The following is a 27,552-nucleotide window of genomic DNA, read 5'->3' on the forward strand; positions in this document are numbered from 1 at the left end:
CTACAGGCTGTATTGAAGTGGCAGGGTGGGGCTGGAGCAGTTGCAAAGGGAGAATTACTTGTTTTCCATTAAATAATTCCAATAAGCATTGGCTGTATCTTCTAGGGTTCCAAGGTAACCTAGTAATTAGCAGTCAACATAGATCCAGACAAGAATGACAGACCAACTTAGTCAGAGAAAATAACCCAACAGGATTGGACTGCCTCAGGATGCCATGTACCTGGACTTCCAAACTGCAGGTGGCCAAGTTGCAAACAAAAGATTATTCGATAAGTCAAAGCTACAGAGAAATTGGCAAAGGATACAGAACAAAAAGCAATGATACAAAACAAAAATGGGAATATACAAATCATGATCGACATGTACAGTTCTCGGATCACACCACAACTGGAGTACTTTATGCAGTTCTGATCACCAAGATACAGGGGAGACATTCAAGATCTGCAAACACCACAAAGAGGAGTCACAAGGCTGAACTCAAATGTCAGAGGTCTGACTTATGAGGGAAGACCGGAGAAACTTTGGCTTTTCAACCTACAAATGAGATGATCTCAACAGTATTTTAGTTAAGGGAAAAGGAAAGGTAAATTCTGCACATTACTTTAAATTAAGCTGAGAATTTAAAGCAAAGGGACATATGTTCAAACTAGTACAACTTAAATTTAAGACTGATCTAGCGAACCTTCACAAGAGTAATAAATGCATGTAATGGATTTTCTGATAAAGAGACAAAAATGTTAGAATGATTTGAGACAACTGGATGCAGAAATATGACAGCTTCATAGTCATTCTTAAAGCAAGATAGACTGAATGATCTGCCTCATCTATAATTATTTTGTGATTTGTACAGAAATAAAACCAGTTAGTCAGAAGTAAAAAGTACAGAATACTTCAAAGAAAGGACCACCACTTATAACTGCAGAAAGATGCTTTTCACAATATTTTTCTGCACTTACTTTCAGCAATTAGAAGATTTGCAGCCGAATGGGAAATTAGTTTACGTACTAGAGCTTGCAAAATTCAGCTTGGGTTTATCAGGTGAATCACATGGATTGAGATTGAAGAATTGAGGAACTGTACCTTCTTATTGGCTGTTCTAGGGACCAAGGCAGAGCCACCTTGAAGCACTCTGCTGATCTCAACAGGGTGAAAAATGAGATTAGTATTTTCCTTACTAATGTATAGTTGCAATGGCAACCATTATACACCAGATTCTCTCTCGTTTGTAGAATTTAGCACTGCCATAAATGGTAGAGTTTTTATAAAAAAAAAGACAAACTCACAGGTTAGTTTCCCTCTGGCCTGTGTCAGGACCCTTTCTGCACTCTCCTTTTGAAGTCTTGTGTTGGGTTTATAAATTGCTTCTCCCTTTCCAGATTTTCTACCTTAGTGTCCCTCAATAGTACTAGAGGCGCAAGACCTCTCTTTCCCAGCAGTGTTGTGGGCAATTTGCACCATTGGAATAGGAAATATTGGTCACCGGAGGACTAGGTTGAGGCATTAGAGAAAAGGTGCGGGTCGGAAGGTTAGTAACAGTGATAAAAGTTAGATAAATAGGTTTAGATACCTACTGATCCTACATCATAGCACATAGAATAGGAATTGAGGAAGGCGATTGTTTTCGGAAGTCATCTATTCTGGATTATCTTACTATACTTCAGCAGTGTAGCTTCTATTTCCTTTTCTTTAAGTGTTGCATGTCAAACTCAGCACTACACAACTTAAGTTTTAACTTGCACACAAATCTTGTTTTGAGTACACAGATGAAAATATGGAAGTACTGATGATGTATACTACAAGTGAACAATGTTAAAGTAGGATGCACATTATTGCATTACTTCAGAGAATAATGAACACTGAAATTATTATAGCTGTGGGCACAGGAAAGCTGTTGGAGTAATAGTAGCTTGCTACTGCTTACCCATCACCACTGGAAATAGGTCCATCATCATCTGTAGGTTGCATTAGTGCTTCCTTTTCTCGTCTCTTTTTCTCTTTCTTTTCCTTCTTCGAGAGTGTTCTTTTAAAGTTCTGGATCACACCCTCCTTCTCTTTTTCTGGACCATTACTCTGAGACTTCTGTAACTCAAACAAGTGTCACAGTATATGCATAGTTTTAACCCCAAGTCATCACAAGCTTAAAAATGAAAAACACATCCCCGTTTATTTGCAATGCACTTAACTGTAATTCCCATATTAGTGCAACATTTCTATAGTCACTTTACCCCCCTTTACTTATTCTGAAAAGTTTTGTTTTATTGCAATTTCATTATTTTGCAGCTCCCACTTATATTCAAGTATGGCGTACAGAAATCCTACTTTGACAAGACTTTCAGCTTTCAATCTGATTGGTTTCGCTGGTTAATAACGTGCTTAAAAACTGGATTGACCTAGTTTTCAGTCATCTCTAATGCTTGTTAGAGTTGTGTTCCTTCTATACTAAAGCTTAAGAAAATTAGTTCATATTAAATTTTAATGCAAGAGGTACACAGCAGCACAATTTTTTTTGCATTTTGTTTTAAAAATCTATTATGCACAAAGGACCTATGGTTACCATCAAAACACCAATGTACCTCCATTGGCATTCTAATAAGTAATTTAGCCCAAAGATCAAGTGTGTTTCCTCCTTTCATTGTGGCATGTTGGCACTTGGAATGGAGCACCTTTCCCATTTCAGATACCCAGGTCAGAGTAACACAACCAATTCCTCCAACAATACCAGAAGATCACTCCCAATACACCAGTATGGCACTTCCACTTGCCATACTATGCTTGCTAAGACTGCCTAATGCTAATTTTGTGCCAAAAATCCACAATACCCACTAAGATGGGTTGAGACTGCCCAGAATACTGTAGAATCCCTAGAACAGATGCGAGCGCGCAGCAGTGGAGAGTGTGGACACACAAACACTGCTAGCTCTCAACTGTTGTTGGCGAAATTTAAACACAAAGTAACATGATCACATTTTTAAGGAAAATATTCCAATGTTTTCTCACAAAACCTGCCTTTATGAAGCTTTCTTGCAAAGTCTACTCAAAATTAAAATACTTTAACATCTGGTCTAGAAAAGGGATCTGACCACATCTTCGATTTTCCAGTTTTCATTTACTAAACACCCAATCATTACCCCTGACAAGAAAAGCACTGTACAGAACTGACCAGTAAATACTATCCCCTGCATGTTAATTTAGCTAGAGATTCTAAGCAATATTTAGATTTGCTGATGGGTTTTGAACATACATAAATAGAGATCAAACTACTGTGTAAGTATACATTTGATGCCTATTTTTAAATATAGGGGAGTGGCACATTTCAGAATCAGATGAAGGCATCTTGAAATCAAACAAGGCAGGAAAAAAAACTTGACAGCAAGAAGTTATGTAAATATACTATATACAGGACCCAAAATCTGTCATCTATAGTGAAATGAAGAACCAAAATGAGTTAAACATTTAATCTGAGTCACTCCTCTCAGCTACTGAACTGAACTTGAAAAACAGCAGCCAGATGTTAAAAAGACAGAATTAAAGACTCTTATCTGAATGCATGCAGCATGCGTAACGGGATGGAGGAATTGATGGCACAAATAGAAATAAATGAGTATGATAATGATAGCCATTAGAGACGTAGTTGCAAGGTGACCAAGACTGAGAACTGAATGTTCAAGGGCATGACATTTCAGAAGGATAAGAAAGAAAAAGGAGGTGGGATAGTTCTGTTAATAAAAGATGACTGCATCATCACAGCGTCACTTGGCAGCTTCACGTGCAGCACTTGCGGCAGAACCTGCCTCTCAAGGATTGGCCTTCACAGCCATCAGCAAAGGTGCACCAAGAGAAGACATTCCATTTAAATGAATTGTTTGCTGCATGTCCATCATCTTTCATTGATGGAAGGATGCCAACCAACCAAAAAAATATGATCAGTACAGTAGAGAGAAATGATTCTGGCTTGGAAGATCAGATGCAGAATCAATTTAGGCTGCGTTAAACAGTAAAGCAGAGTCACTGGTGGGAGTAGTTTATAGGACTAACAGTAGCTACACTGTAGGACAGAGTACAAATCAAGCAATAACCAGGACTTATAAGAAAGGTACTGCAATAATCGACTGGATGAATCAAATTGACAAAGCTGGGCTGAAGGATGCGTTCATAGTGTGTATTCGGGACAGTATGTTCTGGAAACAACCAGGGAGCAGGCTATTTTAGACTTGGTAATGTGCAATAAGATAGGGTTAATGAACTTATAGTAAAAGGATCCTATAGGCAAGAGCAATAACATGATGAATTTCAAATTCAGTTTGAAGTCGAGAACTTTTGATCTGAAATCAGTGTCTTAAACTTAAATAAAAGGCAATTTCAAGGGTAAGACGACAGAGTTGGCTAAAGCAGACAGGGAAAATAGGGTAAAAAGATGGCTGAAAAGCAGTGGCAGACATATAAAAAAATTTCATAACTATCAAAAATATATGCCACTGAGAAAGAAAGACTATGAAAAGGATGCAACATCCGTGGCTAAGGAAGTTAAGGGTGGTATCAAATTGAAGGAAAAGGTGTACAGTGCTGCGAACATTAGTGGTAGGCCAGAAGATTAGGAAAATTTTAGAAACCAAAGGATGGCTAAAAAAAAAAAGAAATTAAAGAGTAAAGTAGCAAGAAATATAAAAACAGACAATAAAAAGCTTCCACAAATATATAAAAAGGAAACGAACAGCTGGTCCCTCAGAGGATGAGACTGGGGAATTAGTAATGGAAAACAAGGAAATGGTGGTGACTTTGAATAAGTATTTTGTATCTGTCTTCACATTAGAAGACACAAAAAGCATACCAAGAACAGTAGAAAATCAAGAGGCAAAAGGGAGGGAGGAACTTAAAACAACCATTAAGAGAAAAAGTACTCTGTGAACTAATGGTAGTAAAGTTCCCTGGACATGATGGCCTGCATCCTACGGTCTTAAAAAAAAAAGTGGCTGCAGAGATAGTGGATGCACTGGTTGTCAACGTCCTAAATTCCCTATATTCTGTAAAGATCCCAGTGGATTGGAAAAACACAAATGGAAAGCACCTATTCAAGAAAGGAGGGAGACAGAAAGCAAGAAACTACAGGCCAGTTAGCCTAACATCTGTTATTGGGAAAATGCTAGAATCCATTATTGAGGAAGTCTTAGCAGGACATTTAGAAAATTATCATGCAATCAAGCAGAGTCAACATGGTTTTATGAAAGGGAAATAGCGTTTGACAAATTTATTAGCGTTCTGAGGACGTAACAAGTAGGGTGGATAAAAGGGGAAACCAAATGTAGTGTATTGGGATTTCCAAAAGACATTCGATAAGGTACCACATACAAGGTTATTAAACAAAATAAGAGCTCATGGTGTTAGGGAATATAAAACTTAGCATGGATAGAAGATTGACCAACAGGAAAGAGTATTGGGATAAATGGGGCACTTTCAGGTTGACAAACTGTAACCAGTGGAGTACCACAGGGATCAGTGCTGGGGCCAAACTATTTACAAATTATATTAATGACTTGGATGAAGGGACTGAGTGTATGGTAGCCAAATTTGCTGCTGATACAAAGATAGGTAGAAAAGCAAGCTGTGAAGAGGGGACAAAGAGTCTGTGTAAAGGAATATAGATAGGTTAAGTGAGTAGGCAAAAAATTGGCATATAGAGTATAATATGGGAAAATGTGAGGGTGCCCACTTTGCCTGAAAGAATAGGAAAACAGATTATTTAAATAGAAAGAGACTACAGAATGCTGCAGTACAGGAGAGATGTCGGCGTCCTCATACATGAATCACAAAAAGCTAGCGTGCAGGTGCAAGTAATTGAGGCAAATGGAATGTACTTAAGGAGGGATATTACATGCATTGCAGGCAGTTCAGAGAAGGTACACTAGGATGATTTGTGGGATGAAGGGGCTGTCTTATGAAGTAGGTTGAACTGTTGGGCCTTTACTCATTGGAGTTTAGAAGAATGAGAGGTGACCTTATTGAAACATATAAGATTCTGAGGAGTCTTGACAGAGTAGATGTTGAATGTTCCCTCTCGTGGGGAAATCCAAAACTGGGGGCACAGATTCAAAATAAGGGGTCCCCATTTAAGATGGAGATGAGGAAGAATTTCTTCTGAGGACTGTTAATTTTTGAAATTCTCTTCCCGAGAGAGCGGTGGAGGCTGGGTCATTGAATATATTCAAGGCTGAGTTAGATTTCTGATCTACAAGGGAGTCGAGTTATAGGGACAGGCTGGAAAGTGGAGTTAAGGCCACGATCAATGGCAGAGCAGGCTCAAGGAGTCGAATGACCTACTCCTACACCTATTTCTAGATAGTCCCAAAGGCTCAAGATTACCCTACGTTCAATAACTGCTTTGTGCAAAAAAATTACCTCAACTAGAGTGGTAAAGCAGTCCTACGACTCAATACCTCTGGTGACAAGGGATGTTCCCAAGTGAATGAAAAAGAACTTGGAAGAGGATGAAAAAGAATTCTCAGTTGTGGTCTACACCACAAGAATGTGAAGGAGGCCTGCCGAGGTACAGAACCTAGGATAGAAATTAAAAAGCAGGACCTCGGAGGGCGTAATCACCGTATTACTACCCTAGCTACTTGCTAATTAACATAAGGATAAGCAAGTTAGGAAGATGAATACGTGCTGTGGCATGGAAAGGTGCATCAATTCCTAGGGCACTGGCACCAGTACAGAAACAGGAAGGAGCTATACTGCTGGGACAGATAGATATAGATAGAAATAATAAGATAGAAGACAGCAACGGTTGGAATACATAAAAACAAACACTCTGGGAACAGAAATAGTTATAGGAAGTAATAAGGTATTGGTTGAAGATAAAGCTGTAGTGATTAAAAATAAAAAGATATTAAACTGACAGTATAATAGACACAGCATCAGTTTCAAAAATACTACAGATGAAAGAGAGAATATACCATCAAGGCACATAGAATCATAGAATGGTTACAGCACATAAAGCAGCCCTTGGGCCTGTCGTGTACGTGCCAGCTTTCTGAAAGAGAAACCCACCTAGTCCCACTCCACTTTCTTTTCCCTGTATCCCTGCAAATATTTTCCTCTTCACTTAATTATCCAGTTCTCTTCTGAAGGCCTCGATTGAATCTGCCTCCACCACAGTCTCAGACAGTGCATTCCAGATCCTAAACACACGCTGCGTAAAAAAAAGTTTCTCATGTCGTTGTTGCTTCTTTGGCCAATCACCTTAAAACGGTGTCCTCTAAATCTTGATCCTTTCACCAACAGGAACAGTTTCTCCCTATCTACTCTGTCCAGAACTTTCTCAATCTTAAACACCTCTATCAAATCCCCTCAAACCTTTCTTCTCCAAGGAAAGCAGACCAAGCTTCTCCAATCTACCCACAGTGGTGCAGTGGTTAACACCGCAGCCTCACAGCTCCAGCGACCTGGGTTCAATTCTGGGTACTGCCTGTGTGGAGTTTGCAAGTTCTCCGTGTCTGCGTGGGTTTCCTCCGGGTGCTCCGGTTTCCTCCCACATGCCAAAAGACTTGCAGGTTGATAGGTAAATTGGCCATTATAAATTGCCCCTAGTATAGGTAGGTGGTAGGGAAATATAGTGACAGGTGGGGATGTGGTAGGAATATAGGATTAGTATAAATGGGTGGTTGATGGTCGGCACAGACTCGGTGGGCCGAAGGGCCTGTTTCAGTGCTGTATCTCTAAACTAAAACTAAAAATTAAATAAAGTAGTTCTTCATCCCTGGAACCATTCTCATGAAACTTTTATGCACCTTCTCTAATGCCTTAACATCCTTCTGATAGCGTGGTGCCCAGAAATGGACGTCGTTGAAGCCGAACCAGTGTTTTAGACAGGTTTATCATAACTTCCTTGCTTTTATACGCTACGCTCCTATTTATGAAGCCCAGGATCCCATATACTTCATGAACCGCTTTCTCAACCTGCCCTGCAATCTTCAATGATTTATGCACATATACCCGCAGATCCCTCTGCTCTTGCACCCACTTTAGAGTTGTACCCTCTAATTTATACTGCCTCTCCTACCAAAATTAATCACTTTACACGTCTCTGCATTAAATTTCATCTGCCACTTGTCTGTTCATGTCCTCTTGCAGTCTATCACCATTGTCCTCACAGTTCATAATACTTACAAGGTTTGGGTCATCAGCAAAATTTTGAAATTGTGCCCTATACACCCAAGTCTAGATCATTCATATATATCAAGAAAAGCAGGGGTCCCAACACCAGTCCCTGGGGAACCCCATTATATACCTTCCTCCAGTCTGAAAAACAACCGTTCATCACTACTGTTCCCTGTCACTCAGACAATTTCATATCCATGCTGCTACCGCCCCATTTATTCCATGGTCTCTATCCATGCTGACAAGTCTGTTATGTGGCACTTTATCAAATGCCTTTTCGAAGTCCATTTTCACAACCCCCTCTGTTACCGCTTCAAAAAACACAAGCAAATTAAACACTATTTGCCCTTAGCAAATCCGTGCTGGCTTTCCTTAATTAATCCACATTTATCCAAGTGACTCTTAATTTTGTCCCTAATTATAGTTTCTAAAAGCTTTCCAACCACCAAGGTTAAACTGACTGGCCTGTAGTTGCTGGGCTCGTCTTTGAACCCTTTTTTAAAAAAAAACAAGGGTGCAAAATTTGCAATTCTCTAGTCCTCTTGCACCACATCTGTATCTGACATTGTAAGATTATGCCTGGCCAGTGCCTCTGCAATTTCCACCCATACTTCCCCAAGTATCTGGGATGCATCTTATCCAGTCCTGGTGACGTATCAAATTTAAGTACAACCAGCTTAATATCTCATGGGCAGGATGGGGAGAGCTGCCCAAATAAGGGTAATGTATGCAACAAAGGACATAGAATTCTGGTAGGATTTCTCTACAGAACTCCTGAAAGCAGCAAAAGAGAAAAATATAAAGAGATCTCAAGGAAAATTATAGCACAAACAATGGTCTTATAATGGGAGTAGGTAAAACTGTGGCAGATGGAGTTTAATAAAGGAAGGAGCGAGGTCATCTACTTTGGATCCGAAACAAAAAACTCAATATAAATGTTTAAAAGTAATCAACATGACAAAATACTGCTCTGTAGAGGAAACTTCACATTTCTCAAAATACATGACTTTTAACCCTTTATGAAATAAAAGACAAATATATTCTCTCCCACCATTCCAATCTCCATTTAATTTTCCTGAACAATCTTGTTGCCCAGCCTCCTCTTGGAGAAACACTTGAGGATAATGTGCTGAAACTTTCAAATATTACCATTTGCTAAAGTACCATGGATTTGACAAAGGGAATGTAGCTGCACATGCTACGTACAGTACAGCTGCACAAGGATAGCAGCCTTCTCCTACTTCACTCAAATAAACCATTCATACTAAGCCCAGGTACCGGGTGCTGGGAATGTATTTCGTTACAAGTACAGAGTACCAAGAGACAATGAAAATCAAGCAGCATCAGCAACCCGGATTAGATCTATGGCCTCAAGACCAACTCTACTACCCAACTCAGAACATAAAACAATGATTGAATCTGTGACTTTTTACACCGTGCACTGCACTGATCTATTGAGACTGCGATGGAGTTACAAATTGTGCAGATTTATCAAGCAGTATGTAGCAAAAACAAAACACAGAACACTAAACTTCTATACAGCTTACCTTTGGTGGGAGAAAGGCATTTTCATTCTTCAAAACAAATCTTCCCTCCCTATCATCCTTGTTCCAGTTTAATTGTACAACTAAAGGCTTTTCATCCTGGTCAAGTTTACGCTCCTCTGTAACATAAAGTTTAGATGTTTTATAAAACAAAAGAAATTATACATGCCAATATTTTATTTCCCTGCTATAAATGAAACATACAAGCATTCATAACTTAAATGGTTTTATAATCAATGCAGGCAGAGCAAATACATTGGAACAAAGATAGAAGAGAGTGGCTTTTAATGCTAACACCCTGAAATGCCACAAGAATGGAAAGCTGACAGAAGAATCCCAATGCATAGCCAAATTAGTCCAAAGTAATACTCCACCGTATCTGTTTTTTCAGCCTAACAACTTCAAAGTTATATGGCTTTGTGTATATATAAAATATATTTAGAATAGTTTTAAATCAACTAAGCAGTCAATAAAAAGAAATTTCAGACTTCAGGTAATAATGATGGCAATCTATTTAAAAACATTTCTGAACTTTAGTTAAATAAATGACATCCAAATGAAAAGGAAATTCTGAAGGAAATACTTATTGTTCAGTGTCCTTCTTGCTTTCTAATGGCTAGCAATCTTAAGTAGCTATATAGGAAACAGCAGGGGCAGGAGAGAGGATAACACGATAAAGATTTTACAAATGCTGCAAGTAACAAACTGGTGCCGATTCTGACAGACCAATTTTGTTGATGGAACTGTATTTAAATTGAAGTTACAATAACAAATGGATTTTTAAAGTTTTTTTGCCCCATCCTCTACAACTTGACATGAACATACAATGGCATAACACAAAATGATGCCCAGAACAGACTGGAATGGTTCTCAATGGGGAACGTGCTTGTCCTCTTGCTGTTCCTCTGAGGCCTATTAAATTAGCACAAAGAAAGATTACTTGTCTTGTAGGACCTTCTTCATTCTGCCAGGCAATATCCCGTATACGAGGTTGAGAATCTTCAACAAATGTATACCAACGAAGCATCATGCTTTGAGGATAAACACTTCACCTTAAGGCAACCATTATGCTCATCAAAACAAAAATCTCCCCAGTGCTTTTTTTTGTTGCAGCGTTTACAGCCCTGGGCTGCACTTGATATTGTATGACACTTCATAAAAAGCAGAATGTGCACTTGTCGAGGAGTGTCCAGGTGCTGACTGCAATAGGGAATCTGGATCATTAGTCAAAAGTTCAATAATTACACATGAATCTTACAAGAGTAAAACCAGAATTAATAAGGCATCAGTGGTACCTGAACATATTATATGGCTCCAGAGGGCTTTGCCTGTCTTAGGAAACATTTGAAAAATTGCTTGATCAAGAAACTCACCACCACTAACGTGCACTTCATAAAGTGAGTATCTAGGAGAGGACAACATGCGCATGTCTGGTCGGAACTTCTCTGCAAGAGTCTCTATAACATCTTGTGTGGTAGCAGTGCTGGACACTCTGATGCATTTTGTTGCAAAGTTCCCTGCTACTTTGTCTTGAAAATAAAATCTCATCACACCATGGAACTCCAGATCCTAGGAAATTAAAAAACTCACGTTATAAAAACAGGAAAGCACAAGTTACTATACCAAAAAGTGCAAAACCAACAGCTAATTTGTAAATAAACTCAGGTTCTCTATAAAAAAAAAAAATTCTCATTTTGAACAGGAAGGGATGTTATTCTTCCTCCCACTCTTCAGGCTAAGAAAGAATGGAACTGTACTTTCCACAAGTGCCAGTTGGTGATACACCCACCTATGGATCAGAAGGTTTAGTCTGAAGTCCATTAACCTAGGCTGACAGTCTTGCAGTGTTGATAGACTACTGCACTGTCAGAGGTATTGTACTAAATATTAGATGTCAAACTATGTTATTTGGTAGTTTAGGCAGAGTTTCAATGTCACAGCACGATGCAGAGCAGAGTTCTGTTTCCGAGCCAATAGCCCTCCTGCAATCAATATTACCAAAAAAAAGGATAACTAGTCACTTATCTGTCACTATGGATGATTACTGCTGCAGACGTGTCATGTTTTCCACCGTCACTCCATTTCAAAAGTAATTTGTGAGTGAAGTACAAACATTTTGAATGAATGTGGGAGAGGGAGAAACATATGCAGATGTCCTGTGGAACTGCTCAGTACAAGTCAGAGTATGCAATGTTTTATAATAGTATAAAGCAATGTAGGTCATGACATGTTTCACAGTGACAGGTCAAGTTCCAGCTTTATTCGCTAGTTTTTTTTTTAAAAAGAGAGACTTTTTAACCAGTACTTTGGGGATCAAATTCCCCCATCTCTATTCTGTAAAAACTACAAATGCATAGCATTTTTGTGCATATATTCCTTCAATTAAGCTTTATCCCTCAATTTTTAAAGCTGGGGACACATAACAGGATGGTATATTTATGTGTATGCAGCTATTTGGCACTCAGAAAAACTGGAGGTTTTAAGAGTTAGATGCACTTGGAGGCAGTGCTCAGTTTTGGTAGCACTGTTGGATGGCTCAAGCGTTTTGCAGAACTGAGTGTGGCAGCAAAAGAGGTAATCTCCTTGTTGGTCACCAACATGGAGGGAGAACTTGAGGTTTGGCAGAATTGTGCTTGATTCACTGTTAGATGCCTGACAGTGAGAAGAGAAGGATAAAAGGGCATAGCTCTGAGAGCACTCCAAGGGACTATAGGGAGGGTCCCAGGTCTGAGAGAACTGCTAAGTTTCAAAAATGAGAAAACTATGTTCCTATTTGCTTATTGTGGGAGCAGTTTTGCTGAGCTTTTGCTTCTGTAACTGTTATTTGAGTAAGTAGATTAATATAATCCTAGTGAATATACGTATACATATATACTCTCATATACGAGTTGAAAGTATAGCTACATATTGGTACAAAATGGAGTATTTGACCGAGGCATTGTGGGACAGATTAGTTAGCTCGCAGTTTGAGCCTGGTACAGCATAGCATAGACAACGAGAGGGGCCCCTCTTATCAGTGTAACTGCAAACTGCACAGCAGGTCTGGCAGCATCTGTGGAGAAAGAAGCAGATTTAACGTTTCAGGTCAATGACCCTTCTTCAGAACTAGCAGATATTAGAAATGCGAAAGGTTTTAAACCAGTAAAGCGGGGGTGGGGCAAGAGATAACAAAGAAGGTGTAGACAGGAGGTGGTCACAGAATAACCGACCAGAAGATCATTGAGCAAAGGCAAACAATATGTTAATGGTGTGTTGAAAGCATTAGTACAGATAGGTGTTAATGGACTGAAAACTGAACAGCTACAAGCACAAACATGAAAAAAAAGTGCGTAGGCAAACTGAACAAACGATGATAAAACAAACAAAAGTTAATAAAAGTAAAGTGGGGGGCCCCGTCATGCTCAAATTACTGAACTCAATGTTTTGGCTGGCAGGCTGGAGCGTGCCTAATCAGTAAATGAGATGCTGTTCCTTGAACTTGCGTTGACGTTCACTGCAGCAATCCCAGGACAGAGATGTGAGCATGAGAGCAGGGGTTAAGTGTTGAAATGGCAAGCAACCGGAAGCTCGGGGTCATGCTTTCGGACTGAGTGGAGGTGTGCCGTAAAGCGGTCACCCAGTCTGCGTTTGGTCTCCCCAATGTAGAGGAGACCACATTGTGAGCAGCGAATACAGTATACTACACTGAAAATACAAGTAAATCATTGCTTCACCTGAAAGGAGTGTGTGGGGCCTGGGATAGTGAGGTGATAAATGGACAGGTATTACACCTCCTGCGATTGTAGGGGAAGGTGATGATGTGGTGGGGGTAATGGAGGAGTGGACCAGGGTGTCGAGGAGGGAACGATCCCTTCGGAATGCTGACAGGGGAAGGGAGGGGAAGATACGTTTGGTACTGACATCACGCTGGAGGTGGTGGAAATGGCAGAGGATGATCCTTTGGATATGGAGGCTGATGGGGTGGAAAGTGAGGACAAGGGGAACCCTGACGGGCTTCTGGGAGGGGAAGGGGTGAGGGTAGAGGTGCGGGAAATGGGCCAGACACAGTTGATGGCCCTGTCAACCACAGTGGAGCAGAATCCTCGGTTGAGGAAAAAGGAAGACATATCAGAGGTTTTAAGTATCATCTTAAAGGAGGAAAGTGAGGTGGAAAGGTGGAGAGCTGTGAGGCCTAGGCAACTGAAGGCACAGCTACTAATGGTGGAGTGATTAAAATCAGAGACACAAGAATTAGAGGAGTGCAGATATTCTGGAGGGCTGCGGGCTGGCAGAGATTAGAGAGATAAGGCATGGCAAGGCCATGGAGGGATTTGAAAACAAGGATGAAAATTTTAAAATCAAGATTGACTTGGCCAGGAGCCAATGCAGGTCTGAGCACAGGGGTGTTAGGGCAATAGGATTGGGTGCAAGTTAAGACACAGGCAGCAAACTTTTGGATGACCTCGAGTTGAGAGATTAGCATGTGGAAGACCAGACAGGAGTGCGTTGAATAGTCAACTCTACAGTAACAAAGGCATGAATGAGCTGAGACAGGGCAAAGTTGGGCAGTTCCGGAGGTGGAAACAGGCGGTCTTAGTGATGGCACAAATGAGATCAGAAGCTCGAGGTCAAATGTGACACCAATATGCAAACAGACTGTCTTCTCGGGCCGTTGCTCGAGAGAGGGGTAAAGTCAGTCGCTAGGGAACGGTTTGGAGCAGGGAATAAAAACAATGGCTTCGGTCTTCCCAATATGGGAGGAAATTTCTGCTCATGCAGTATTGGATGTCAGATAAGCAGCCTGATAATTTAATAATGGAGCAATTGAGAAGCGGTGCTGAGGTAAAACGGAGTGTTGTCAGCATACATGTCAAAACTAACACTTTGCTTTTGAAATCAATATTGCCAAAGCACAGCATATAGATGAGAAATAGGAGGCCAAGGATAATTCCTTGGTGGGGGGGGGGGGGGGGGGGGGGGGGGTCGGTCACCAGAGGTAACGGTGTGGGAGCAGGAAGAGAAGCTACTGCAAGTGATTCGCTGGCTATGACTGGATAGATAAGGAGGGAATCAGGTCAGAGCAATCCCAACCAGTTGGACGACAGTGGAGGGGCGTTGAAGGAGGACGGTGTGGTCAATCGTGTCAAAGGCTGCAGAGAGGTAGAGAAGGACAAGGAGGGAAAGTTTGCCTTTGTCAGTCACACAGGATGTCATTTGTGACTTTGCTAAGAGTTGTTTGATATTGCAGCAGGGCCATAAACCTGATGCGAGGGATTCAAACATGGAGTTCCAGGAAAGATAGGAACAGACTGGAAGGCAACAACACGTTCAAGGACTTTGAACAGGAAAGGAAGGTCGGAGATGGGGACGGTAGTTTGCAAGGGTGGTGGGTCAAGTTTGGTTTTTTGAGAGAGGAGATGCTGGCAGATTTAAAAATAAGAGGGGGACAACACCTGGAGACAGAACTGTTTACAATATTGGCTAACATGCTGTTATGACTGAGGCAGGAATGCACTGTCTTCTCTAGTTCCACTTCTCCACAGGTCACATCTAATTAAATGTTTACCCGATTACCATTACAGCAAATCATACTTTTTTTTTTAAATCCAAGATACACCAACCAGATTTCTTTAATAAAAAAATTCAGATTATAAAACAAGACTTATAACAGTAACGAAGAAAAGCATTAACAGACTGAAGTATGAATGTTCCGCTTTTAAAATCCCCCACACAAAGAAAAATACAGAAATTCTCTTTGCAGAGGTCGGTTACAAAAACAAAGAAAAAAAAATCAATACTTTGCCAAACACTTGCTAATTCTTAAAGAAAAAAAGAAATGGAATGATGTCAGTTGCCCCTTTTATTTATGCTCGTGTATTTTGTATTTATGCTTTTTGCTTAAAACTTAACTCGGACCTCAGAAATATCACTGAGAAAAACAGTGGACATTCTCCCACCCCAGCCCCCCAAAAAGTTTTTTAAAAAGTGTTCTTTTTTGTAGGCTCTCCTATTCTCCCTTCAGGCTTTGCTGTTTTCACAAGTTCTTAGTAGTTTCTCATGAACAACTTTGCAACTGCTTTTCTCACTTTTGACTCTACATTCCCCACTACTTCAGTTCTGATTTGCTAGTTCTATTTTGAGCCAAAGTGTGACAGTACAATTACAGGAAGCTGGTGAGATACTCATTAGGAAGTCTGCACTATACACAAGAATGAATGTCAGATATATGGAGGGAATCTTGGAAAATCGTCTGTTGCCAAGATAGATGCAACTAAGGGTACTTTGCCACTTTTAATGTTGATGCATATTAGTTACGTGAATACTGATGTACAAATATCAGCATAGCCTGGAACATGTGATGAGCTATGCCACAACACAAAGCTCATACCTGATTCAAACTCTGACTTGTATTAAGCTACATTTTGAAAGGGCCCAGTGAGTTCATTGTACCTCTTTAGGGATGAAGAAAGCAAGCAGGCAATTTCACTTGCTCTCCAACATGAAAAATTGACCAGCTTTAAATGCAAGTTGTCAACGGTTCCCAGGTTAAGAAAACGTGATTTAGCAGTGTGAAGCAGCTCATGGACTCTGGAATTTAAAATGAAAATAGTCGCTGTACATAAGCAGTGTTAATGTCAGCAATTTGGGTCAGGAGAATCAGAACTCATTGCACCTGCAACCTGTGACAATGCAGCTTTATGATGACCCTGGATGTGGTACAAAAATATTACCACATACCTCTTAAGTCGTTTATGCTTGCCTTTTACCAGACATGATACATCTCCGACCCCTCAAAATTTTGACATGACAGGAAATAGACAACAGCTGAAATGCTCTCTCGATAAACTGAAAGCTTATGCTCCAAATGCTGCTCAGAATTCTCATTCTGCAAAGGCTAGAGAGCAGCTCATATGGTTCTGCACCACAAATACTTTAATTAAAATTTCTACATACTTATCTAAAGACATGACCACTAATATCCAAGCGTTAGCACAAGTCAACTGCAAGACTAACTGACTCAGACGCTCAGTTCTGCACACTGATATTTCAATTTAATAACTCCAGTCAGAGCACCTACAACTGGTTAATGTGTTACCTGAAAACGTGAAATGCTGTTTAATGGATAGAGGCAGAGGCATTTTTAAACACAGTGGTGTTGGCCAAAGCAGAAATTAGAACTGACCCACATCTGTAAGAAAAAGTATTCTCTAACCTGCAAGCAGCCTTTGCTGCACTAAAGCAGTTTACCTATTAACACTTCACTAATGCTGTAAATATACAAGCATTTTAAGTTCTTACTGTCCTCCCAATGCTCTGTCGATGTACGATATTCAAGTATATTGAGTATTGCTGAAAAGAAACATTTTGTCAAAGCTTTTCGCCTGCACGCATCAGGACAATTCGCAAGAATACCAATGTAAGGGAAAACAACTTGATACTATGAAAAGAGTGCTGAATGGTTGGCAAGTGAATTCTGATTGGAGGAGACATTGCCATGGAGAATGCAGTTTAGGGTGACTGACAGTTAATTGCCAAGCTTTGTTTGCAATTTAAACCAGGCAGCTTGACTCGGATTGGTCAAGGCATCGCCCTGAGAAATGAACCAGTGAATGGCTATCACTTATTTTGTTTAGCTGAAACAGGCGCAATGTGTGTACACGTTCCTTCTGTCTGCAAAGAACAGGGCCCTGTGTATTAATATACGTAGTTTCCAGTACGCGCAAAGTCACCACACTGCGAGCCCAACTGACAATCTTAAATTGGTTGTCAGCATAATTCTTAGCATACTGTGTACATAAGTTATCTCTCTTCCCCTAAAATGCATCAAAAGAAATGGGTTTACAGCATGGAACAATACGCAGATCACACAGATGAGGGCTTTACCCACACTGGATGTACAAATTGCAGGATCGAGTTCCAATTCGAGCCATGATTTTGTGGAAAGCCAAAGCTGAGTTTTGTGGTTACTCAGGTATTGCTGCAATGAAAGGCAAGTCAGATAGATACGGGTGGAAGGTGCATGACTATCCTTCATTCCTCTTTCGAATAGTATTATTTCTATTCAACCATAATGGTTACTTGAAGATTTTTTTTTTTCTTAACAACTGACAAATATCACAAAACCTTTGCAAGAGTAGAATACAAAGTAACAAAAATAATGTGGAGGTAGGTGAAGAAAAAAAAACTGCAAAGTGTACCATTAACTTTTCCTGACAGTTTCTAACAGAACCAATTGCTGCCAATACAAATACTGAGTACATTCCCAAAACAGTGTTGAGGAACCACATTCAATATATCATCCAGGACCAAGCAATTTTACATGTATTGATTTTTAGTTGGGCCAGAGAGGAAGAGAGCTGCCACAGGCTTTCATCTTTAGCTTGGTTAATTCAAAATAAAGTTAGTATTTTGCCAGTTTTCAAATTAACACAGCATTTTGTAAAAAAAAACTCACAGCAATGATTAGCGACTAGCTCTTCAAGGTAAGAAATGTGCATAAAACTAGTAGTGGGTTAACAATGAGGAGTTTTAGCAACTTTTGCAATCTTACTATGGAGGCAGATTGTAAACGTATGCATGAACACAAAATAGTGATCAAACATGTTGAGATACAGAACGATTGACAAAGCAAAAATGATATTGGTTAAACTTTAATCTAATTTTTCTAAACTTCACACTCAAATTCAACAGGGAAAAAAAAATAAAACTGCATTAGAGCAAACTAAAACTAAACAGGTACAAGCATTTCCATGCTTATTTCTCTTATTTTTAGAATGTGGAGGCACTGGCAAGGCCAGCAATTATTGCCCATTCCGAATGGTCCTCAAGAAGCTGGTGGTGAGTGACATTCTTGAATCGCTGCAGTCCATTTGGTGTTGGTACATCTATGTGCAGGGAATTCCAGGATTTTCACCAAGTGACCATGGAGGAACAGCAGTACACGTTCAATCTGGATGGTTTGTGACTTGGAGGGAAACCTGCAGGTGGTGGTGCTCCCATGCACCTGGTGCCAATGCTCTTCTAGGCAGTAGACGTCATGGGTTTGGAAGGAGCTGTGGAATAATTCTTGGTGAGTTACTGCAGTGTATCTTATAGATGGTACATACTGCAGCCAGTGCGCCGTGGTGGAGGGCATGAATTTAAGATGGGGTGCCAATCAAGCAGGCTGTGTCAAACTTTGTGCTAGGCATGACTCCATCAAGTGGAGTGTTCCCCAACCCCCACCCCCCACCCTAATTCTTAGTGACTTCAATTTTACTAGAGCTCCTTCATGCCACACACTGTCAAATTCTGCCTTGATGCCACACTCACCTCTGAATTTCAATTTTTTGTCCATGTTTGAACCAAGGTTGTAATGAGGTTTGGAACCAAATGGCCCTGCTGGAGCCCAAACTGAGCATGCGAGCAGGCTGATGCTGAGCAAGTGCACGGTAGCACTATCAATGACACCTTTGCTGATGATTGATGAATAGATTGTTGGGGTGGTAATGGATTTATTCTGCTTTTTGTGGACAGGACATACCTAGGCAATTTTCCACTTTGCTGGGCAGATGCCAGTGTTGTAGCTGTACTGGAACAGGTTAGAGGCCTGGCTAGTTCTGGAGCACAATTCAATATCACAGCCACGATGCTGTTGGGGCCCTTAGCCTTTGATGTATCCAATGCATTAGACGGTTTTGATATAGTGTGAAGTGAATGCAACTGGCTGAAGACTGGCATTTGTGATGCTGGGGATCTCAGCAGGAAGCAGAGATGGATCATCCACTCTACACTTCTGGCTGAAGATGGCTGCAAATACTACTGCCTTGTCTTTTGCACTAACGTGGTGGGTTCTATCATTGAGGATGAGGATGTTTGTGCAGCATCCTCCCCCCGCTAGTTGTCTGATGGTCCACCGTCATTCACAATAGATGTGGCAGGACTGTCGAGCTTAGACCTAATCCACTGGTTGTGGGATTGCTTGGCTCTGTCATAGCATGCTGCTTTTGCTGTTTAGCACGCATGCAGTCCTACACTGGAGGTCCACCTGGTTGGTACCTCATTTTAGGAATGTCTGGTCCTGCTTCTGACATGTTCTCCTACACACTCCACTTGAATGGGTGTTGGTCCCCTGGCTTAATGGTAAAATGAGGGATACACTAGACCACAAGGATACAGATTGTGGTTGAATGCAATTCTGCCACTGCTCATGGATGTAGAGTTTTCAGCTGCTAGAGCTGTTCTGAACCTATCCCAGTTAGCATTGTCAATACAACACAATGGAGGATGACCGTGTGAAGACAGAATTTTGTCTTTACAAGGACTGTGCAGTAATCCCTCCTGGTCATGGATAGGGAGTAGGGAGATTGGTGAGGATGACGCCAAGTAGGTTTTTCTCAAGTTGATTCTCTTACCACCTGCCGCAGGCCCAGTCTGGCAGGTAAATCATTCAGGACATGGCCAGCTCAGTCAGTAGTAGTGCTACCAAGCCACTCTTGGTGATGGACATACAAGTCCCCCACCCAGTGTACATTCTGTTCCCTTGCTACCCTGCATTTCTTCCAAGTGGTGTTCAACATAGAGGAGTACTGATTCATCAGTTGAGGAACAGTGATAGGTGGCTTCCTTGCCTATGGCTAAACTGATGTCACGAAACTTCATGGGCTCAGAGTCAATGTTGAGGGCTCTCAAGGCCACTCCCTCGGACTATACACCACTGTGTCACTACCTCTGGTGGGTCTGCCCTGCTGGTGGGACAAGACATATCCAGGGATGGTGATGGAACAGTCTGGGACATTGGCTTAAAAGGTATGATTCTGTGAGTATGCTTATGTCAGGCTGTTGCTTCACTAGTCTGTGGGGCAGTTCTCCTGATTTTGGCATAAGTTCTCATATGTTAGGGAGGAAGACTTGGCAGGGACAACAGTGCTCAGTGGGCCTTCGTCATGTCCACTGCTCAAGTTGATCCTGGGTGGCCCATCCGGTTTTCTTCAACTTTTTCATAGCTGTTTGGTACAACTGAGTGGCTTGCTAGGTCATTTCAAAGGAAGATTAAGAGTTAACCACACTGCTGTGTGCCTGGAGTCACATGTAGGCCAGGCCAGGTAGAAAAGGCAGATTTCCTTCCCTATGGAACTTGTGGCTACATTGCCTTGCTGAGATAGAAATTGAGAAAAGAAAACTTCTTTAAAAATACTAAATAAACTTTCAACCCACAACTATCAACTTGAAATGGTCTATTGTTTAAGAATATTCATCAACACTGATCATTGCTCCATCTCTGCAGCTGTTTCAATAGAAACCAGCTGCACTAGTTGCCAAAACAAGTCTCATACAGAAATTATTCATAAGCACATGGGAGTAAGTTGGCAATTCAATTCCATTCCTAGTTCACTGCAAAGTTTGAGTTTAATACTTAAAAGTTTAAAACATTTACGTGCTAGGCATTGAAAAAAATACAACCTGATCTGTCGTAGTATTGCTTTTGGACAAAAATATTACAGAAAATAAATTAATCTGAAGAGCCATGCAAGCATTCAATCCCAGAGATAAAGCTGATGAAAGACATCAACCTGAAATGTTAACTGTCTGTCTTTCTCCATGGATGCTGCCAGACCTGGTGCATATTTCCAGCATTTTCAGTTTTTATTCCAGAGATAGAGCAGTTTTTCTGCCACTATGAATGCCGGGTAAAGAACTGCCCATTCCATTCATAAAATCCTCTGTCACTGATCTGCGAGCCCCATATTTTAAGCTGCAATAGGGCTTGGTTCACTGAAGGCAGTCTATAATTCCCCATTCATTAGTGTCCGTGATTAGAGCGTTATTTGGGTCTCAAATAAAAGGTATTTATTTTGTGTGTCCGTTTATACATATTTCACTGTACACTCCCAAGAGTTGGGTAGGGATGTTTGACAGCAATTTGGCAGGGTCCTGCAAGATCCAAAAGGGCATTGTTTAGTGGGTGATACATGAGGTGCAGCAGTGGGCAAGTCTCCAGGGTACTGCAAAACCATCATGGAGCAGGATAAGAGAAAAGGATCAGTTACCGATAGAACAGTGTGTCCCAGGACATTTCCATATTCTGGTGAGGAATGCTCGTAGTATAGTTCCATTGTGAAGGTGGGGGGGAGGAAGAGTAAAGAGACGGAGAAGGGACCTGGACGATTAATTTTAGAAGATTGGGGGGTGGGGGGAAAGAGACTGAAGTTATGGCAACAGCAGGGGCACTAACTCTGATCTCATTGAAATTGTACCTTATATTCCCATTGCTTGCAGTTTTAGAGCAGACTTTTGAGAAACTTTACTGAAGGCTTTCTGAAAATGTAAGTTTTCTGCAGTGCCACAGTTTAGTTACTCCACGTCAGTGGCATCACATCCTTATCGGAGTTCTACCCTCACCAGAGTAGGTTGGGAATCAACTCCTTGCTCATTACAGGACCCAATTCATCAACAACCCCAGAGCTTGCATTGTGCACTCCATTCCAACTCATCGGAATGTCCAAGTTCTTAGGTCCATCCACCACAGGAAAGAGAACAAAGAGACTTGCATCTATATAGCACCTTTCACGACCACCAGACCTCAAAGCACTTTACAGCCAATGAAGTATCACAGAATTGTTATAGTGCAGAAGGCAGCCAACTTGGCCCATCGCATCCGCACTGGCTCTCCAAAAAAACAATTCACTAAGTTCCATTCCCCTGCCTTCTCCCTGTAAACCTGCACATTCTTCCTTTTCATACAACGGTCTAATTCTCTTGTGAATGCTTCAATTGAACCTGCCTCTACCACAATCTCAGACAGTGCATTTCAGACCTTAACCACGCTCAGCATGAAAAAGTTTTCCCTCATGTCACTTTCGCTTCTCTTACCAAATACTTTAAATCTGTCCTCTCTCGCTCTCGATCCTTTCACAAGTGGGAACAGTTTCTCTCGATCTACTCCGTCCAGAGCCCTCATGATTTTGAATACCTTTATCAAATCACCTCTCATCCTTCTCTTCTCCAAGGAAAAAAAAAGAGTCCTAACTTCTCCAATCTATCTTAATACCTAAAGTTCCTCATCCCTGGAACCATTCTCGTGAATCTTTTCTGTACTCACTTCTTTCCTAAAGTGCAGTGCCCAGAACAGAACACGATACTCCAGCTGAGGCCGAACTAGTGTCTTATACAAGTTCAACATAACTTCCTTGCTCTTGTACTCTATTCTTTATTAACTGCTCTCAACCTGTCCTGCCACCTTCAATGATTTATGCACATATATACCCAGGTCTCTCTGCTTCTGCACCCCCTTTAGAATTGTACCCTTTATTTTATATTGTCTCTCCATGTTCTTCCTACCAAAATGAATCACTTCTCATTTCTCTGCATTGAACTTCATCTGCCGCCTGTCTGCCCATTCCACCAACTTGTCTATGTCCTTTTTAAGTTCTACACTATCTTCCTCACAGTTCACAATGTTTCCAAGTTTCGTATCATCTGCAAATTTTGAAATTGTGCCCTGTACACCAAGGTCTAAGTCATTAATAGATATCAGGAAAAACAAGGGTCCCAACAGTGACCCCTAAGGAACTCCGCTACAAGCTTTTCTCTAGCCCGAAAAACATCCATTAACCACTATTCTTTGTTCCCGGTCACTCAGCCAATTCCATATCCATGTTGCTACCATCCCTTTTATTCCATGATCTATAACTTTGCTCACAAGTCTGTTGTGTGGCACTGTATCAAATACCTTTTGAAAGTCCATGCACATCACATCAACAGCATTAACCTCATCAACCCTCTCTGTTACCTCCTCAAAAAACTCCAGCGAGTTAAACATGATTTTCCTTAAGAAATCCATGCTGGCTTTCCTTAGCTAACCCACATTTGTCCACATGACTACTAATTTTGTCCTGAATTATTTTTTCTAGAAGTTTCCCCACCACTACACAGTTAAACTGACTGGCCTGTAGTTACTGGGTTTATGTTTACACCCTTTTTGAACAAGGGTGTAACATTTGCAATTCTCCAGTCCTCTGGCACCAGCCCCGAGTCTAAGGAAGACTGAAAAGTTTTGGCCAGTGCCTCTGCAATTTCCAATCTCGCTATCCTTGGATGCATCTCATCTGATCCTGGTGTTTTATCCACTAAGAATAGACTGCCTATCTAATATATCTTCTATCAATTTTAAACCCCTCCAGTGCCTGAATTACCTCCTCTTTCACCATTGCCTGGGTTGCACCTTCTTCCTTGGTAAAGACAGATGCAAAGTATTCATTTAATACCTCAGCTTTGCCCTCTGCCTCCATATGTAAATTCCCTTGTTGGTCCCATATTGGCCCCACTCATCCTTTTACTATTTATATGTTTATAGAAAACTTCGGGATTTTCTTTAATGCTAGCTGCCAGTTTCTCTTCATGCGCTCTCTCTGCTTCTCTTACTTGCTTTTTCACTTCCCCTCTGGACCTTCTATAATTCAGCCTGCTTCTCAATAGTATTTTCTACCTGGAATTTGTCATTAGCACACTTTTTCTTCTTTATCTTAATCTCTACCTATTTTGTCATCCAGGGAGCTCTGGATTTGTTTACCCTACTTATCACCTTCAAGGGAACATACATTGACTGTGCCTAAACACTCTCTTCTTTGAAGGTAGCCCTTTGTTCAGCTACTAGTTTTCCTGCCAACTTTTGACTCCAATTTATTCGCCCCCAGCTCCACTCTTAACCCACTGAAGTTGGCTTTCCCCCAGTTAATTATTCTTACTCTGGATTTTCTTTGTCCTTTTTCAGTCAGCTTAAACCTTATGATACAATGATCACTATCCCCTAAATGCTCTCCTACTGATACTTGATCTACCTGGCCCACCTCATTCCCAAGAACCAGGTCTAGCAGTGCCTCCTTTCTTGTTGGACTAGCAATATACTGTAAAAAAAAAAAAAAAATTCTGGACACACTCGAGGAACCTTTGCCCCTCACTGTCCTTTACACTACCATTCTCCCAGTCTATGCTTGGATAATTAAAGTCTCCCATTATAATTACCCTATAATGTTTGCACCTCTCTAATTGCCTTGCAAATTTGTTCCTCTATGTCCTTCCCACTAGCTGGTGACCTGTAGACAACACCGGGCAATTTAACTGCACCTTTTTTGTTCCCTAGCTCTAGCCAAATTGATTTTGCCCTCAACCCCTCTGGGATGTCCTTTTTCCTCCAGCACTGCAATATTTTCCTTAACCAATACCACCACCCCTCCCTATTTTTCCCTTTCCTATCTTTCCTGAACACCTTGTATCCAGGAATATGTAACACCCAGTCCTGCCCTTCTTTGAGCCAGGTCTCTGTTATAGCCACATCATCTTATTCCCACATGGCAATCTGTGCTTGTGTATTAACCACACTCCATGCATATTAACCCTGATTTAGATTTTATTTCTTTCTCCCTTATTCTGACCCCACTTAACAACTTACGATTCCCTACTCCAGTGCTATCCACCTCCCCCAGTATTCTGTGCAGCTTGGTATTTCTCAGATATTTGCTCCTGGTTCCTGCACCACTGCCAAGTTACCAGTTTTGATTCCTCCAAACTGAGTTCCCCCTCAGGTTCCAATCTCCCTGCAAGTATATATCAGTCCCAGTCCTGCTAAGATGCAACCCATCCATCTTCTACAGGTCCCACCTGCCCTAGAACCGGTCCCAATGCCTCAAAAATGTGATGCCCTCCCTCTTCCACCAGTTCTCCAGCCACATGTTCAATTGCTCAGTTCTCCTATTTCTATGCTCACTTGCACGTGGGACAGAGTAAAACTGAGATTACTGCTTTTGAGGTCCTGCTTTTAAATCGCTTGCCTAATTCCCTAAAAGCTGCTTTTAGGACCTCATCCCCTTTCCTACCTATTTCACTAGTGTCACCGCGGACCAAGCCCTCTGGCTGTTCACCGTCCCCCAGAAGAATGTCCTCTAGCCATTCCATGATATCCTTGACCCTGGCACCAGGGAGTCAACACACCATCCTGGAGTCACGTTCACTGCCGCAGAAACGCCCGTTTGCTCCCCTAACGAATCCCCTATCACTACTCCTCCTCTTCTCTTCCTCCCACCTTGTGCAGTTGAGCTACCTGTGGTGCCACAAACTTGGGTCTGACTGCAATCCTGAGGAACCATCACCTTCAGCAGTGTTAAAAATGGAAAACCGATTAGCAAGTGAGACCGTCTCAGGGGACTCCTACACTACCTTCCTGGTTCTCAGCCTGCCTGGCGATCACCCATTCCCTACCTGCCTGTATGCATGCATGTGCCTAACCTGCAGTGTGACCACCTCCCTATTCACGTAGTTTTCTGCCTCGCAGATGCACCAGTGACTCCAGCTGCCACTCAAGTTCTGAAACCCGCTCAAGCTTCTGCAGCCAGTGACACTTCCTGCAGATGTGTTTGTCCAGGACACGTGGTGCATCCATGACTTCCCTCATGCCACAGGCTGTACGTTCCACGCAGCCGAGCTGCCCAGTCATACCTTAACTTTACAGACTATTTATTCGAAGTAGAATAGCTTACTAGTTACTCACAACCAGCTCTTTCCACTGCATCAAAGCAAGAACCAAATTCAGGAGGGCAAAAAAAAAATGTAGAAAAAAATAGCACCACCTCCCCCTCGGACCCAACTCGTATCTACACACTGCTTGCAATCTGCACTCCATTTGGAGGCTGCACCCAGACCTGTGTACTTATACCTTTTGAAGCTGAAATTGCAGCAACCAGATTGGACTGGTTAGCTAATTAATTAGCTACTCTGCAGTAGAGCCCGTTAATGCCTATGACTGGAAGAAACTGTTTGAAGTGTAGTCACTGTTGCAATGTATGTAAAAGGAATAGGTTCCAAAGCAGTCTATACCCACAATTGTCTCAGATGATCAACAACCTCAAATCAGAGGTTTTAACTGGAGGGTTCTGTCAGTCGCCTCAATTGTAAGTCGAACTTACATTAAGACTGTGACTCTGCTGCATTATCATTCCTTGCCCTCTCTGTAGCCTTTGATACAATACTATACTTTTTTTTTTATATAAAGAGATACAGCACTGAAACAGGCCCTTCGGCCCACCGAGTGAGTGCCGACCATCAACCACCCATTTATACTAATCCTACACTAATCCCATATTCCTACCACATACCCACCTATCCCTATATTTCCCTACCACCTACCTATACTAGGTAAATTGGCCATTAGCAATTGCCCCTATCAACCTGCAAGTCTTTTGGCATGTGGGAGGAAACCGGAGTACCCGGAGGAAACCCACGCAGACACAGGGAGAACTTGCAAACTCCACACAGGCAGTACCCAGAATTGAACCCGGGTCGCTGGAGCTGTGAGGCTGCGGCGCTAACCACTGCGCCGCCCACAGTGATAGGAGGCAGAGGGTGGTAGTGGAGGGTTATTTTTCAGATTGGAGGCCGGTGACCAGTGGTGTGCCGCAGGGATCGGTGCTGGGCCCTCTGTTGTTTGTCATATGTATTAATGACTTGGATGAGAATGTAGGGGGCATGATTAGTAAGTTTGCAGATGACACCAAAATTGGTGGTATAGTGGACAGTGAGGAAGGTTGCCTAAGGTTACAACAGGATATAGATCAACTGGGAAAGTGGGCAAAGGATTGACAAATGGAATTTAACGCAGACAAGTGTGAAGTGATGCATTTTGGGAAGTTAAACCAGGGCAGGACAAATACAGTGAATGGCAGGGCCCTGGGGAGTGTTGTTGAGCAGAGAGACCTTGGGGTGCAAGTACATAGTTCCCTGAAAGTGGCAACACAGGTAGACAGGGTGGTGAAGGTGGTGTATGGCATGCTTGCCTTCATCGGCCAAGGCATTGAGTACAAGAGTTGGGACGTTATGTTACAGTTGTACATAACGTTGGTTA

At 41.6% G+C, this 27,552-nt stretch overlaps 1 protein-coding gene across 5 annotated transcripts in view; it reads right to left on the reverse strand.

The window, feature by feature from the left end:
* The window catches only part of afdna (afadin, adherens junction formation factor a), a 598,271-nt gene that overhangs the window by 514,389 nt on the left and 56,330 nt on the right, over positions 1–27,552 (reverse strand). For all 5 annotated transcript variants that reach the window (XM_068044631.1, XM_068044628.1, XM_068044630.1 and 2 more), the window contains exons 2-4: positions 11,072–11,267; positions 9,702–9,817; positions 1,922–2,079 (exon numbers count right to left, since the gene is read on the reverse strand). In XM_068044631.1, coding sequence (XP_067900732.1) covers positions 1,922–2,079; positions 9,702–9,817; positions 11,072–11,267 — 470 coding nt within the window. The remainder of the gene's footprint in view (positions 1–1,921; positions 2,080–9,701; positions 9,818–11,071; positions 11,268–27,552) is intronic.

This window comes from Heterodontus francisci, chromosome 13, assembly GCF_036365525.1.
Source record: "Heterodontus francisci isolate sHetFra1 chromosome 13, sHetFra1.hap1, whole genome shotgun sequence".
Lineage (NCBI taxonomy): Eukaryota > Metazoa > Chordata > Chondrichthyes > Heterodontiformes > Heterodontidae > Heterodontus > Heterodontus francisci.